Raw genomic sequence first — 14362 nt, forward strand, 5'->3', positions numbered from 1 at the left:
TTTAAATCTGAAAAGGCATTCATTATTATTAGAGGATCTCAGGGGAGGTTCTAAATGCTTCTATATAACCCAGACTCAAACAACAGTCCATCTGACTGCTGTTAGTGAAATCTACAAGTACAAACTAATTGAGCTGTCAGGTGGCAGGACTTGAGCAAACAATTGGCTGGACAAAGGGGAATTTCCTCTCCTGCACATTCCTGCTGCTGACCTGCCTACTCTAAGGCTTCAATGAAATATGATGCCAGAACTGTGGGCCTGCCCTGGGAACAGAGCCCTGTCTCCATCTGTTAGCATGCCCCAATCCACCTGGCCCATTTGCTCTTTTTCCCTCGTTTCCTTCCTTTTGGCCGGAAGAATCCTGCTCCTGTACCACTTGCAAATTCACAAAGCCTGTACAGAGGTACAAAGCTGATCAGCAGGAGTGGCAAAGGGTTACTGATAAGACTGAGACATGCCAACAACAGAAGGCATGGGGTAGTGGGACTTGTGCAGCTTTCTAAAGGGGTAATTTCATTTTACAAAGAAATAGTGGTTTGTTGGTAGAATTCTTGTTTTCTATATAGAAGTCAAGGTCTCCTAGCAGCACAGTGGATTATTGCTTGGATTCCTAATCAAAAAGTAAATGGTAGGAATCGGTGGAAGAAAGATGAAATAGTTTACTTTCAAAGTCTTAGAAAACATCTGTAGGACCTGATTCTTTCCTATAAGGTCAGAATAGACTCAACGGCTGTGGCATTTTAAACAGAAAATGGTTCAATTCCTGGCAAATACAACTCACACACATCGACCATCTTCCTGTGGAGATTTACACAGATGTTATGATGGTGAGCAAGTTTTAACAGAGCTTTCAGACTAAGACAGACGAGAAAGAAAGGCCTGGTAATCTATTTCTAAAAATGGGTTTTTCTGAAATAACCAATGAAATCCCTCTGGCTCATAGCATCCAATCTTAAACCAATCACATAAGTGGTGAAAGAATAGGCTGTGTTTCAGTCCACTGGGCATGGAATTGTTCTGAATTCACACAACAACAATTTTGGAGAAAGAAACTTCTACATTTGTCTTCCCTCTCCCCTTGAGTTTGGTAAATAAAGCAAATTTCTATATACAAAAGAATCGGGGCATACTGTCTCAAAACAAACATTTTCATTGTTGCATGTGGGGTTTTTGTTTATTTTTTTAAGAAAATTTTTATTTTATACTAGTTTACTTACAAAGTTTATATACATTGTTTTTCCACACTAGATCTTTCCCATTTCCTTTACCCATTCCTCTTTCTAACTATCAAATTGTATGACCCAATGATTAGCCACACATACCCCCGTAACCATCCTCAACCCTCTGCCCCTCCCTTGATCTTCATACATGTTCTACAATAATAGTCTTATACAGTATTTTTCCTTATGGGACTGAGTTAGCATAATGCTCTCCAGTGCTTCCCAAGTTAGGTAGTGATTTACAAAATCATTACTACTGTGTGTTGCATAGAATTTCATAGTGTGAATGTACCATAATTTCTTAATACATTCAATTATGGTTGGACTTTGAGCTGTTTCCATGTTCTTGCAATGGATGGTGAATAATGCAGCTATGAACACTGGTGGACATGTCTCCATTTGTGCCTCAGTTCTCATTTTCTTGGGGTATATTCCAAGCATTTGGTCATATGGAATTTCTATTTTCAACCTTCTGAGGAAGTGCCAAACTGCTTTCCATAGTGGTTGTACCATCTTTTAATCCCACCAACAATGTATAAGAGTTCCTATCTCACATTCTCTCCAACATTTATTACTTGCTGTCCTGTTAAAATTTGCCGCTTTTACTCATGTGGCAAATTCAGGGACAGTGTTTGATAGAGCTCCAGCTTAAAACAGGCTTAGAAGCAGGAGTGGCATCCACTTCCTAAACCACATGCCTCTGAAAACTATGCACTTGGAGAAATGACGGTAATTATAGAAAGGCTTCAGGCCTTTTGTTCATAAGGTCGCTATGAGTTGTGCTCAGCTTAGTGGCAATAAACAACAACAACAAATGGAGTAAGATGGTATCTCATTGTGGTTTTTATTTGCATCTCTCTTAATGCCAGTGATTTGGAGCACTTCTTCATGTGCCTGTTGACCATCTGTATATATTCCTCTGTGAAAATTCTTCCCATGTCTTTTGCCCATTTTGTCATTGTGTTATAAGTCTCTTCCTTGTGGAGGTCTTGTAGGTTCTGTAAACTTTTGATATGAGACCCTTGTCTGAAATAATACTCTCAACTCCTCAGCTCAGTAAGTAACACATCATATTGTTATGTGCCATCAAGTTGGAACTGACTCAAAGCTGACACTCAGGTGAGTTTTAGGAGATTGCAAATCAAATGGGAGAGAACCTTTTTTTCTCCCACAGAGCAGCTGATGGATTCCAACAACCTGCCTATGGTTTAGCAGCAAAACTCCTTACCACCAAGCCACCAGAGCTCCATAACACAACGTGATTAGTTAGAAATACCATCTTATCCATTGTGTCACTTTCTTCTGTGTACCCTCTGTTAGCTACTTCTACTAGAATGAAGCAAATGTCATTCTTTCTCTAACTGACCTTCAGGCAGGCCACCCCACATCTCTCCTGAGAAGAGCAAACTGCAGCATCTTCTCTGAAATAATATTCTGAGAAGTTCCTTGTTTCCCAGATCAATGTTCTGAAGACTCAGAACCTGAGCTAGAAACAAGAAACTCATGTGCACCTGATCCAGGCCATGATCTTTGCAATTACTTGCTATACATCAGAGAGTTGGACAATGACTAAGGATGAGAGAAGAAGATCTGAATCTTTGAGTTGTGACACTGGAGAAGAGCACTGAACATAACGTGGACTGCTAAGAGAACAAACAGATATGTCCTAGAGAGGGTGGAACCAGGTTGCTCCTTGAAGGCAAGGATTTTGAAGCTCCATCTCATATACTTTGAGTACACTGCCAGGATTAACTAGTCCTTGGAGAAGGACATCATGCTTGAAAGGGTAAAGGGACAATGCAGAACAGGGAGACCCTGGATGAGATGGATCAGCATAGTAACTGAGATTATGGAGGCAGGTGTGTGGGAGACAGTGAGACTGGCTCAGGATAGGGCAAAGTTCAGAGTTACTGTGCATAGGGTCACTGTGACTCGCAGTCAACTCGATGGCATGCAACAAGAAGTATTAGTTCTTGGTAGGAGAGAGGTACAGCTCAGGATTCAGGTTCTAATGAGCTCACTGGGCACAGAGAAAGAAAAACAAGCGAAAAAACCCAATATATCTTTTTATAGAAAGATTAAGAAGTGTCTTTAAATATACCTACAACTGTTAAAATATGGCACGTAGACTATAACCTTCTAGATCTCAGAAGTTTCACTGTTAGAGTGGCTACTATACAACTACTGGACAAACCCTGTAAGCCAACCATTGTAAACCTTGACAAATCCCTTTCAGAATAATTTTTTCTAGTATTGAATCTATGACAGATTACATTCTTTCTTGTATCAACATTCAGATTTGTAAAACACAGGAACTGATCAACCTCTTGAACTATTATTTTGTAAAAAAGGTATACTGTGAGAGCCACGCCAGCGCAGTTGAGATCCCCCAGCAGACAACGCCTGCGCAGTGGTGGGCCTGGAGGCTGTGGTGGTAGCCGCAATGGAAGCGGCGGAACAGCAGAACGAGTTAGTGTCAGCCGAGGGCCGAAACCGGAAGGCGGTGCTGTGCCAGCGTTGCGGCTCGCGGGTGCTGCAGCCGGGGACCGCGCTCTTCTCCCGCCGACAGCTTTTCCTTCCCTCCCTGAGAAAGAAGCCAGCACTGGCAGATGGCAGCAACCCTGAAGGCGATCTCCTCCAGGAACACTGGCTGGTTGATGACATGTTCATCTTTGAGAACGTGGGCTTCACCAAGGACGTGGGCAACATCACGTTCCTGGTCTGCGCAGACTGTGAAATCGGACCAATTGGTTGGCATTGTTTAGATGACAAGAACAGTTTCTATGTGGCCTTGGAACGGGTTTCCCATGCGTGACTGAGTGGAAGGGCCACAGCTCTACCCCCAGCTGTAAAAACTGCTCCCCACAAGAACTGGTATTTAACCTGCTGCAGTTGTTCCTCGGTCTTCTTTGTACTAACATAAAATGATGAGTGCCAGCAGGCCCACTGGAATATGCAGAGGATTCATCCTCAAGTGCATGCCTCTTGCTTAGCTTGCATCACGTTTCCTCATCTCCCTTTCCTGCAGTTTTGGGACAATGCATAAATCTGTTCTCGTCCCTGGTGCTCCGCTCTTGGGCTCCATGTTCCCCGGGGCCTCCTTGGTTCTTGCTCGAGGAGAGCTGCATCAACCTCTCAGCCACAGTGACACATGACAGATGATATACTCATGTGCTGATAGTTAAACTACCACCCTTTTCTCTCTCATTCAAGAAAGGTTAAAAGGGTCTGAGAATGACTGTTATATGACTAACCTTGTACCTACAGTGGTTAAACCACTGGTCATAAAAAACATCACTGTGGACCATGTGTGAAACATTATCCAACATCATGATAGTGACAGTGTGTTGTTAAGATGAACTTGGCCCCACTTCTCTTCAAGTCTTGATGATATTTTTCTGTATTAGTTCCTCACTGGTATGTTGAAAATCAGATTTATCTTACAGTGACTCCAAATTACACCTAAGTGTGTAGTTCTGTTGCATGTGAACAAGTAACTCTCTTCCTTTGTTGTTAGGAAAGACTTCTTGTATGAATAGGAGCATTGTGTTTTCAATCAGAATCATGACAACAGTCCAGAAAGCAAACTTTCCATTCAGATGCCCCTTTTTCTATGACTGTGGAGTTGCCCTCACCGTTTGATGTACCATGATTACTTGTTTAACTTTGAACATGATTTCCAATTGTTCTGTCATTTCACACCATCTTATGAGAAATCTTTACAACCTGTTTTCAGAGATCCATCATCTCTAAGATTCAAGAGGTCTAGAATTGAAATAAGGACTAAATATCATCTTCAGTCCATTCCTTGCATCTATTTTCTGACTGTCTCCTTCGTTTATCACCCTGAAACTTATTTGAAAGGCTCCCCCAGTGATGAGAAGGCGTTGGAAAGAGCTCTGCAGCCAACCTGGTGTTTGTTGCTCTTGAGTTGATCCCATCTCATGATGAGCCCCTGAGTGCAGAGGGGGCCTGCTTCCTAAGGCACTCAAGACTGTGATCTTCCCAAAACACAGAGCCGGGCCTGCTTCGTTCTGTTTTACGTAAGATTTCTGTGAGAAGGAGCTAATAGCAACAACATAGGGTTTTCAAGTGTGAGATCATGCAGTACTCTTTTAATAACTTGCCTTTTTCATGTAATAGTTTGAACATCATTCCGTGTCAGAAGATCCTGCCTGTCTGTATACACCATTGTTCATAGTATCCAATTAAATTGCTGTACTAGAATGAAAAAAAAAAAAAGGTATACTGTGTTTTCAGGGAAGGTTCAGACAACCGTTGAGGTTCCCACTGAAAAATTTCTACACAAGTTGTCCAGTGATACTGGTTACGTTCTCCACAGCACATGAATATACTCATTATTTAGGTTCTGGTTGTTCCACTTCCATTGATCTAGTTCTTCTACCTCATCTTTGCTTGAAAGTCATTTTTGGCACTAGATCTATTCTTACTCCAGGAGTTAGCAGTCTGAGGGTCAACAGTGCAATCCCTCCATCAATTAGTACTAAATGGGACCTAAGAGGACAATGTCAGGCAAGTATCAGACATCTGGGCAGGGTGCTGAACTGAGAAGTGGGTGAGAGACCCATGAATAGGCTCCTAACACCTGTAGTTCTGAGCCTCCAGTTCTTTTTCTTTCCAAGAAGCAAATCAATTTTTGCTCTGTCCACTTCATAGTTGATGTAAGGTCCAAATAAGGCTGTGTATTGCATGCTGGACTTTACAAGAACAGATGGTTGTATAAATTGAGTAGGTTTCTTCAGACTCATGTGACTTTGCACAACACACCCAGGGCCTGGTACAGGTGTCAGCAGAAGGACACATAAAGTGTGCAAGTCCACAGACAGCTATTGTATGCTCTCTGTGTGCAAAACACTAAAGGTGGCACTGGTGGGACAAAGCTGGCTGCAGCATAGCTACTGCCTCAGACATTCCTAGATAAGAAGTACTTCATGACCCATACATGCTTTCCCCTTCTCATAGCTGGCCTGGAGACAGCCAATCTACTGCTCCTGAGCAGATTCTGAATGCGGTGATCAGTGTGGCCTTGGATGACAAAACAGAAATCAGGCCATCAGTGTCAGGGCAGAAAGGGAAGGCATCTGTGGGTACAGGGACGGCCAAGTCTGCTGCAGGAAGGGGTGCCACTGGCACACCTGGCAACATTCTGGAAGCCAGCCTGCTATGACCTCCTCAACCCACACCCTGGTGACCAAGCCCAGGTAGGAATGACCTGGCTGAGCCTGAAAGCCAAGCCACCCTGGGTAGCTGTGCTTATGATGTTTCCTTCCTCAAGTTGTTCTAGTCATATGATTAAGCCCACAAAACCCCAAGAACACAATCACTCTATTTAGCATGTGTCTCACATAGCAACGGGAATACCACAGAGGTAACACTGCATGCTTACAATGCATAGCCAAACCTTTTAAAATGGGTTTTATCCTTAAGATGGTACTGACACAAAGCTGATTAAATATTTTACTGTCCCACCCCTCTGACTCATTTACAGTGACATGAGTGCCCAGCCTCTCCCTACCACGGAAGCATGAAGCTTGTGCTTGGGTTTGCCCTGACTGGAAGAGGGAGTGATGCACTGTGCTGTCCTGGTTTCTCTGGTGACAGCCACTGGCATCCTGAGTAACACCTGTGCCAGAGATGGGGACAGAGCATAAAAAGGTAACTGGGGAAAGCAGAAAAAGGAGCAAGGGTGAATAAAACAACTTTATACATTATTAAAATACCCATCCTAACAACTCCCTGCCTTCAAATAAAAAAAGCAGTTGGTAAAGAGTAAAAGAACATCAGACAGGTGAAGAGGAAGGAGGCTGCACTGGCAGGTGGCAGATTAAACTACAGTCTGCTCTGCCTACCTGGCTGAGCTGCAGGCCGACAAAGGCCATAAACTGGCCACCACTGCGAGACCCCTGATGGGGTATGCTAATATCCACATCTACCAGCCACTCCTCAACCCGCAGTGAGGTTTGGCCATTTCTGCCCTGTTTCCATGCTGGTCTCAGGTGTGCTGGGATCACACTAGTTATGGGTGAAGGTCTGCTCATCCAAAATGGGCATATTTGGGGCATGAAGTACCTGCAACTCCCCAGCGTCTGGTGGGCCCTGAGATCCAGCTCTTGCTCAAGCTTAGAGCAGATGACTGTGTCTTCAGCCTAGAACATCATCAACCAACCCTTCTGCGCTGTGCACCCCTCCCAGAACCCCCCGCAGCCCTGCTGAAATGCAGCTAATTCCAGGCTCCACGCCGCCCCCACAAGCCCACGCTGCACATGCTCTGACTCATTTCTGAGCCCGCAGAGAAGAGAAGGAAACAGAGGCTGAAGAAAACCTACAAAGCACACTTGGGGAGAAAGAATGCAGGTCTGGACATTCCTGCTGCCAACATCCTGGGGCTCCTTGGGCTGCAAAGCCCAGAAGCAAGTTTGAGACCTCTAATCACCTGTACCAAATCAGATTGGCAGGGGGGCAAGTCCAAATTTTAAACTCAAGCAATTTCTGGTGATGTCCAGCAGCCTCCATTATATTTAGAAGTACACACCCAGGGCAGGCACCCAGTCTTTTTAACTCTGGAATTAAAAATTAAGCCTGTGTTACCATCAAAACCCATTTCAACTCATGGAAAATTATTACAACATTGCCACTTCTCAAACATAAAGATCACTAGATTAAAAAAAAGGGGGGGGGAGTGTTGTTAAAAGTTCAATTAAATAAAAAAGCAATTTACTGAACATCTATTCTGTGATATCCTTCTGTATATTTTCAGGCAGCTCTGGTGGTGTTGTCCATAGGAAGCTGCACTGCTAACCCAAACTGGCACCTCTCTGGTGGTCCAAATCCACCAGAAGCTCTTCGGGAAAAAGATAAGCAATTTCCTCCTGTGTGATTTACAGCCTCCAGAAGCCCAGTGGAAGGTCAGCCATGAGTCAGTTTAGACTCAATAGCAATAAGTTCTTTTGGCTTTTTGAGTCTCAAAATCTAAGGTGCTGTCCCACCCTCAAGGAATTCAGTCAGTGGTGGAGGAAGTGTGGAGCTGATAAGGAACAATTATTTCTACCTGGGGTGAGGGGAAAGGGAGGAACAGAGCTTCCCAAGGCTGCTCTTTGTAGACTAGGCCTTCCTGGTGGACCTGTAGGCAGAATGCACAGAGATCTGAGGCTTGTGGCATGAGCATGTGTTTGGAGAACTGTGAGCAATAAGTCTAGAATCTAATAAGAGTGTGAGAGAAAGAGTATAGAATAAAGAAGCAGAACAGTACCTACCTTGTTTGGAAGATTAAAGGAACAAAGCTTTTTGGATACATTTAGCTTAATACCGGAGCTGTGGCAGGTGACCAGCAGGACATGAGAGGGAGAATACATGGTTTAGATCCTGACAGGTTAAAAGGGTCCTTTCCAACGTCGCCTATATACAGACAGTACAACCTGAGGGACATTACTTAACATCTTAAGAGACTCAGCTTCCATCTCAGCAGTAACTTGGATCATATTGCATTTATTCGGGTAACAAGATTCAAAATCCTCTATGTATTCCTGCAGGTTGTTTATTAGTATTTTATCGTTCCCTGTGATCTCCTGGCTGGCTTGACACGTGTTCCACTGATGGTCAAGAGCTAGTGAGAAAAGCCAGGAAACAGGCCAGCAGGACCTATGAATCAACAGAGCCTGCAGAGCTATGATCAAGAACTTTCTCTCGTCAACTTTGACCTTCAGAAGTCAGTCTCCTCCTTCCTCTTCATTCAGCACCTGTGGAGCCCAGGCAATTCACCTAGTACTATCAACCCACTCACAAAATATCCCAGGGGTCAGATGTCCACAGGGAAGGTTCCTCTCTCTGCAGGGCATCTCACCCACGTGTACTGAGGGCACTTAGGATGAATGTGTATGATGAAATACATACTGGCTTACTTCAAAGCCAACAAAGAGGCAGTGAATCGGAGCTCAGAAGCCACTGGCTTCCTGGGACTTGAAGCATCTGCTATGTTCACACTCACAGGGCGCCTGTTCAAAGGCCCCCTCCTCACAGGCTCACCACCTCTTTCGAGCCCTCCTGGGAACCCAGGCTTGGGGACTAAATTCCCTGCAGCACCTGTGCTCTCCACCTCCTGCGTGAGCAGCGCCTCAACAGGGGCTCCCAGCAGCAACCACCGTGCCCTGCTGGCTGGCTCCAGTGCTCACTCCCCGCCCTGGCCCTCAGGTTACATAAGCCGAGTCCTGCTGCCGATGGGGCATCTAGATTACACTGGACAGATGCAGTCCAGGCTGACTTACTACTTATTTCCATCCTCTTGGAAAGATATTTTAAAAACAATAGGTGGCTCTGCTTGGTGAGAGGTGTCCTGCCCCTACTGGCCCCCCACACCTGCCTCCCAGGGAGTAGTTCCCAAGTTCACAAAGGTGATTCTTCATATTGGATATCTGCAGCGACCTGGGGCCCTTGCTACCAACAGGCTCTTATTTCCACTGAAGCAAAGAGGCCATGAGGTCAGTGGAAGGCTCTGAGCTCAAGTGCTTCCAACATACCCTCCTGGAGGGGGCCTAGTGCTGCAAGACTGTCCGCCTGGGGCGGGGGGGGGGGTGTTCAGAGTTCAAAAACTCAGACTCAAACGCATTGCTTTGGAGTCATAACTCTCAGCTATCTTTCCAGTAGGGTTCCAAGGCTGTAAATTTCACTAGAGGAGATTGCTTATCTTTCTCTAATGGAGTCGCTACTGGATTCAAACCATCAAACAAGCTTCATCTTGGGTAGCCCAGTTGTAATTTGAAACCACAGAGGAAGGAAGGAAAGAATGAGTCTGCACCCCAGTGGGCTATGTCTGCACCCCAACGGGATGTGCCTGGCAGGGGCCTAGGGCACCAAGGGATGAATTTCAGAGCAAAGATACGCACTCACCTTTCATCAGCTCCCTGAGTTCTTCATCCAGGGACACGGCTGGTATGAGAAGGAGCGGGGAGCTTGGGTTCATCAGGGTTGTTGTTGTTGCTGCTGCTGCACACTGTAGAGTCAGAATCAATCCATAGCTGACCCTCCAGCAAGTTTCCAGAGGCAGTTAATCACACCAGAGTAGACTACCCATCCTTCTCTCACAAAGCACCTGGTGGCCTCGAACCACATGCCTTTGGCATTACAGAGATGCTTCTTGCCACTAGGCCACCAGAGCTCCCTAGCCCAAGGGACTGGCCTCTGCAAAACGTGGAATAAAAAGGAAAGTCAGGAGAGACCATGCTGAGGAAACTCGGGCAGAGTACAGAGTGTGGGAGAGGGGAAACCTCTTTGCAGAGCTCTTTCTTCACAGAAGCAGCTACAGATCAAGCCCTCCCTACGGGTGCTGAGAAAAGGTCATAGAAGAGCGGTGGTCTCACTCCGAGCACCTGGGAAGCACCTGAAGAGACCCTGTGGAATGAATCAGGCCATGAGTGGGCAAGGAAGCAGGCCAGGACCTGTACTATGCTAAAAAGGCCCAGTGATGACCGGTTGCTGGTGAGACTATGATTTTAGCCAGAAACCTCAATGGAAGAGTGATGTCTGGAATCCTCAAGTGCATGTCTAGGTCTACACTAACCCAGGAGCCAAGCCAGACTTGAGGAAAAATCACCTGAGAATGAGTACTGTCAGCTCCATCCACGGAGCATAAGTGATGGACACAGGGGCTGCACTGGACAAGAGAACAAGAGGACCACTGTACATAGAGATGAGGTGGGCTGGCAGGTGGGGCCTTGGGGAGGAGGCAGCTTCTAGGCATGTGTTGGCACTGGGCCAACTGGCCAGTCACCATAAAGACACAGGAGAGTTCCCAGTCAATGTCACTTTGAGGCCTGTGGTCAAGCGCTTTCCACAAGCTTACTCTCTCAAACTGAAGAGAAGTACAAAGGCATGTCTTCAAAATACCTATTAACTAGTATTTAATCTCCTTGGAATTCAAACCAAAACTCTATTCATAAGAGTGCACACTATATACAGCTTACGTGTTTAAAGACTTGGCCAAGCCTTTTGTTTATTGAATGATACCATTCAGCTGCTTTGGGCTTATATGCAAGTTATTGCCTTTGGAGTAAACACTCCAGGCCAGCAGTCTGGCCTGGACAACTGCTCACATGCTACATGTTTGGGGCACCCACTGGCCCAAACGCCGCCCCCCCCCCCGGGTGCTATATCTCCTCAATGGAAACTACTCAGCAGTATGGGGGGGGAATCACAGACACATGAAGCTACATATTTACACAATAATTACAGTTTGAAAGAGGCCAGACAGAATGTGAGACATACTGCAAGATTCCCTTTACACAAAATTCTAGGAAATGCAAACTGAACAAGGATGGCTGAGTGTATCAGTGGTCCTTGTGAGGAGGGGAAACACAGAGGGAAGGATGGAAAAGGACATGAGGAACTTTAGGGGACAATTATGTGTTCACTGTGGTGCTGATGGATTCACTTTCACTATGTTCAACATACTGCATGCCAATCATATCTCAATAAAGCTGCCTTTAAGAAAAGAATCCATGAAGATAGTTGCAAAAGATAAAGCAGAACAATATGAGATCTCTTATTCTCTTATCATTCTATCTATCAGAGGCAACTACAAATAACATTTTAATATGATTCATTCATCTTTTCCGTGTACACATATACATTATATAAAAACTTAATTTTATATATCATACAGCACGTTTTAGAGGAGCACTGATGGCCAAGTGGTAAGAAGCTGTCACCCCAAAGGCACGTTTAAATCCACTAGTTGCTTGGCAGGAGAAAGATGGGCAATTGCCTCCCATTGAAATCAACTGCCTCTGAAAACCCACTAGAGAGTCAGCCATGAATTGCTTCTGGCTCAATGGTATACAACATGACTCAACAGTGTACAACAGCAACACTTTTCTAAAAAGTTTCACATCTCAAACTTTTTCCTTTTTTTTAAAAGTTGTATACCCTGGACAGGTGAGAAGACAGGCTAGCAGGTGGGGGTCAAAGCAGAAATAACTGTTTTGTTTATTTTATTTCAAACTCCAATCCTCAATGACTTAGAGAATAAGGGTGGGAATGATTTCCCAGTGGGAGCATCGTGGTGAAGGGTGAGTGAGCAGGAGGAGTGAGTCATGCACTCACTTACTGGGGCTAAGTCTGCACCAAGGAAGGGACTATGTGGATCCTTGGAACACAGGGCAGAGTCCACTCCAGTAGGGATAGTCAAAACCTGTTTCTTCTAATACATTCCAACCAAATTTCTTTTCTAAATTGAGGCCCTATGACAGCGTCTTACACCCAGTTCAAGATTCTCTGAATTTGATCAAAATTCACAGAAGAGATTTTTTTTTAAAAAAAAAAGGACTGTTCTATTCTCCCAACACATCCTGCACTGTCCGCCTCCAGTCTTCTTTCCTCTGGCCCTCATCTTGTTCCCACAGGTCCCTGCTTCCCCACCAATGCCAGCCACTCCAGTCTCCCTGCCCTTCCTTCCAGCCTTACTGAGCCTTCCACCATGAAGTTCTCTGGTGATTAAGCACCCTGAAGAACTGTTCCAAGAGCCTCAATTATACTGTAGCCTATGAATGACTCTTCATGACTGGATGGTTAAGCTGCTGCTGAATTTTTATATTTATAAATATCAATGTGATGAACATCCTTGTTTGGAAGTCTTTTGATTTCCTTGCGTTAAATTTCTAGAAGTAGATTATGAAGATAAAGGGATGGATTATTTTAAAGCTTTGTCTCACTGCTCACACCAAAGACCGGAAGAGCCCTTGCCACACAACCACACTGTACTGAGTATAATCATTCAAAAATAATTGTGATAATTTCATAATTCTGGGGGCTCTGGTGGCCTGGTGGTTAAAAGCTGTGCTGCAATTGGAAAGGCTTGTGTTTTGAATGTACCAGCTGCTCTATGGGAGATGGATAAGCATTCTCCTCTTGTGTGATTTACTGCCTCTGTAAAGCCTACTGGAAGGTCAGCTGTGAGTCAGTTCCAACTTGACAATAAATAACAATTTCATAGTATCTTACTGTAATATCTAACTATTCTGTTACTATAACAGAGGCTTTCTCACATTTGTTGACATTTATTTGCCTGGTCCACAGCAAATAGTGCTGCAAACCCAAAGCCTAACACATCTCTACAGGTACAAATCCACCAATGGCTCTGGAAGTAAAAGATACGTAGTTTCCTTTTGTTTCTATTTACAGTCTTGGAAAATGAGGAGAGGGTGTCAGCTATGAGTTGGAACCAATTCAATAGCAATGAGAATGAATGAATGAAGGAGTTCTAATGACATGTGTCATGTGCTGGCCTCCTTGCTGATGAAAAGGCTGGCAGTTCAAAGCCACCAGCCAGTCTGCAGGAGAACGTCACTTCACCATAAAGATTTATAGCCATGGAAATCTAACAGTGAGTTTTGGTTTTCTGTAAAGAAGCCCTGATGCCACAGTGTTGTACTATGGCTGGAAGGTAAGCGGGTGGTCGGAAACCACCACAGCCACTCCACGGGAGAAACATGAGGAAGTTCATCCCCCTCAAAGTTTCTAAGATTTATAACACTGGAAACCTGAAGAACAGTCACTAGGAGTTGGAACTGACTTGTGGTTTGTTAAGATTTTTTTTGTTTGCTTTGTGGTTTTAGTTTTTTGTTCTTTCTGGTTTTCTTTGTTTTTTCACTGCCTTTCGAAGAACAACTCTGGTTTTTTAATAAACAAATTCACATTCTTCACCCATTTTCTTACTGGGAAATGTATTCATTGTGAAAAGGATTTCTGTTTATCAAGATATTTGTCATACATGCTGCAGAAACCTTTTATTGGTTTATCATCTGACTTCTGATTTTTTTAATTCTGAAGAAAAGGATGAATATCAAAAATACTAAAAAAGTATTAAAATATTAAAAAATAGTAAAAGCTTTCCTTCCCCTCCAACGGCCAACTTTAGCCTATGTTTTTTTACTCTGGTATCATATTCAGAAAGACGTTTCTCATCCCATGGGTGTATAAGTACTTGCTAGGATTTTTTTTGGCATTTATGTATCATCTTAACAAACACATTTTTAATATTTGTTGTTGTTGTTATGTGCCGTCGAGTCGTTTCCGACTCATAGCGACCCTATGCACAACAGCCCTAAACCCTGCTCTATCCTGCGCCAACC

The 14362-nt window shown here is 44.3% G+C and overlaps 1 protein-coding gene across 1 annotated transcript; it reads left to right on the forward strand.

The window, feature by feature from the left end:
• The first annotated feature begins 3620 nt into the window (after positions 1-3620).
• Positions 3621-4035, forward strand: LOC102860090 (guanine nucleotide exchange factor MSS4-like). Its single transcript, XM_006887851.1, has one exon. The coding sequence runs from the start codon at positions 3664-3666 to the stop codon at positions 4033-4035; it is 372 nt and encodes a 123-aa protein (XP_006887913.1). The 5' UTR covers positions 3621-3663.
• Positions 4036-14362: the final 10327 nt, after the last annotated feature.

This window comes from Elephantulus edwardii, unplaced genomic scaffold (genome assembly GCF_000299155.1).
Source record: "Elephantulus edwardii isolate Elephantulus edwardi_28Jun2011 unplaced genomic scaffold, EleEdw1.0 scaffold00062, whole genome shotgun sequence".
NCBI lineage: Eukaryota > Metazoa > Chordata > Mammalia > Macroscelidea > Macroscelididae > Elephantulus > Elephantulus edwardii.

Bases quoted from the DNA above. Each gene is read 5' to 3' on its own strand.
- LOC102860090 (XM_006887851.1), top strand. From the start codon at position 3,664: ATGGAAGCGGCGGAACAGCAGAACGAGTTAGTGTCAGCCGAGGGCCGA.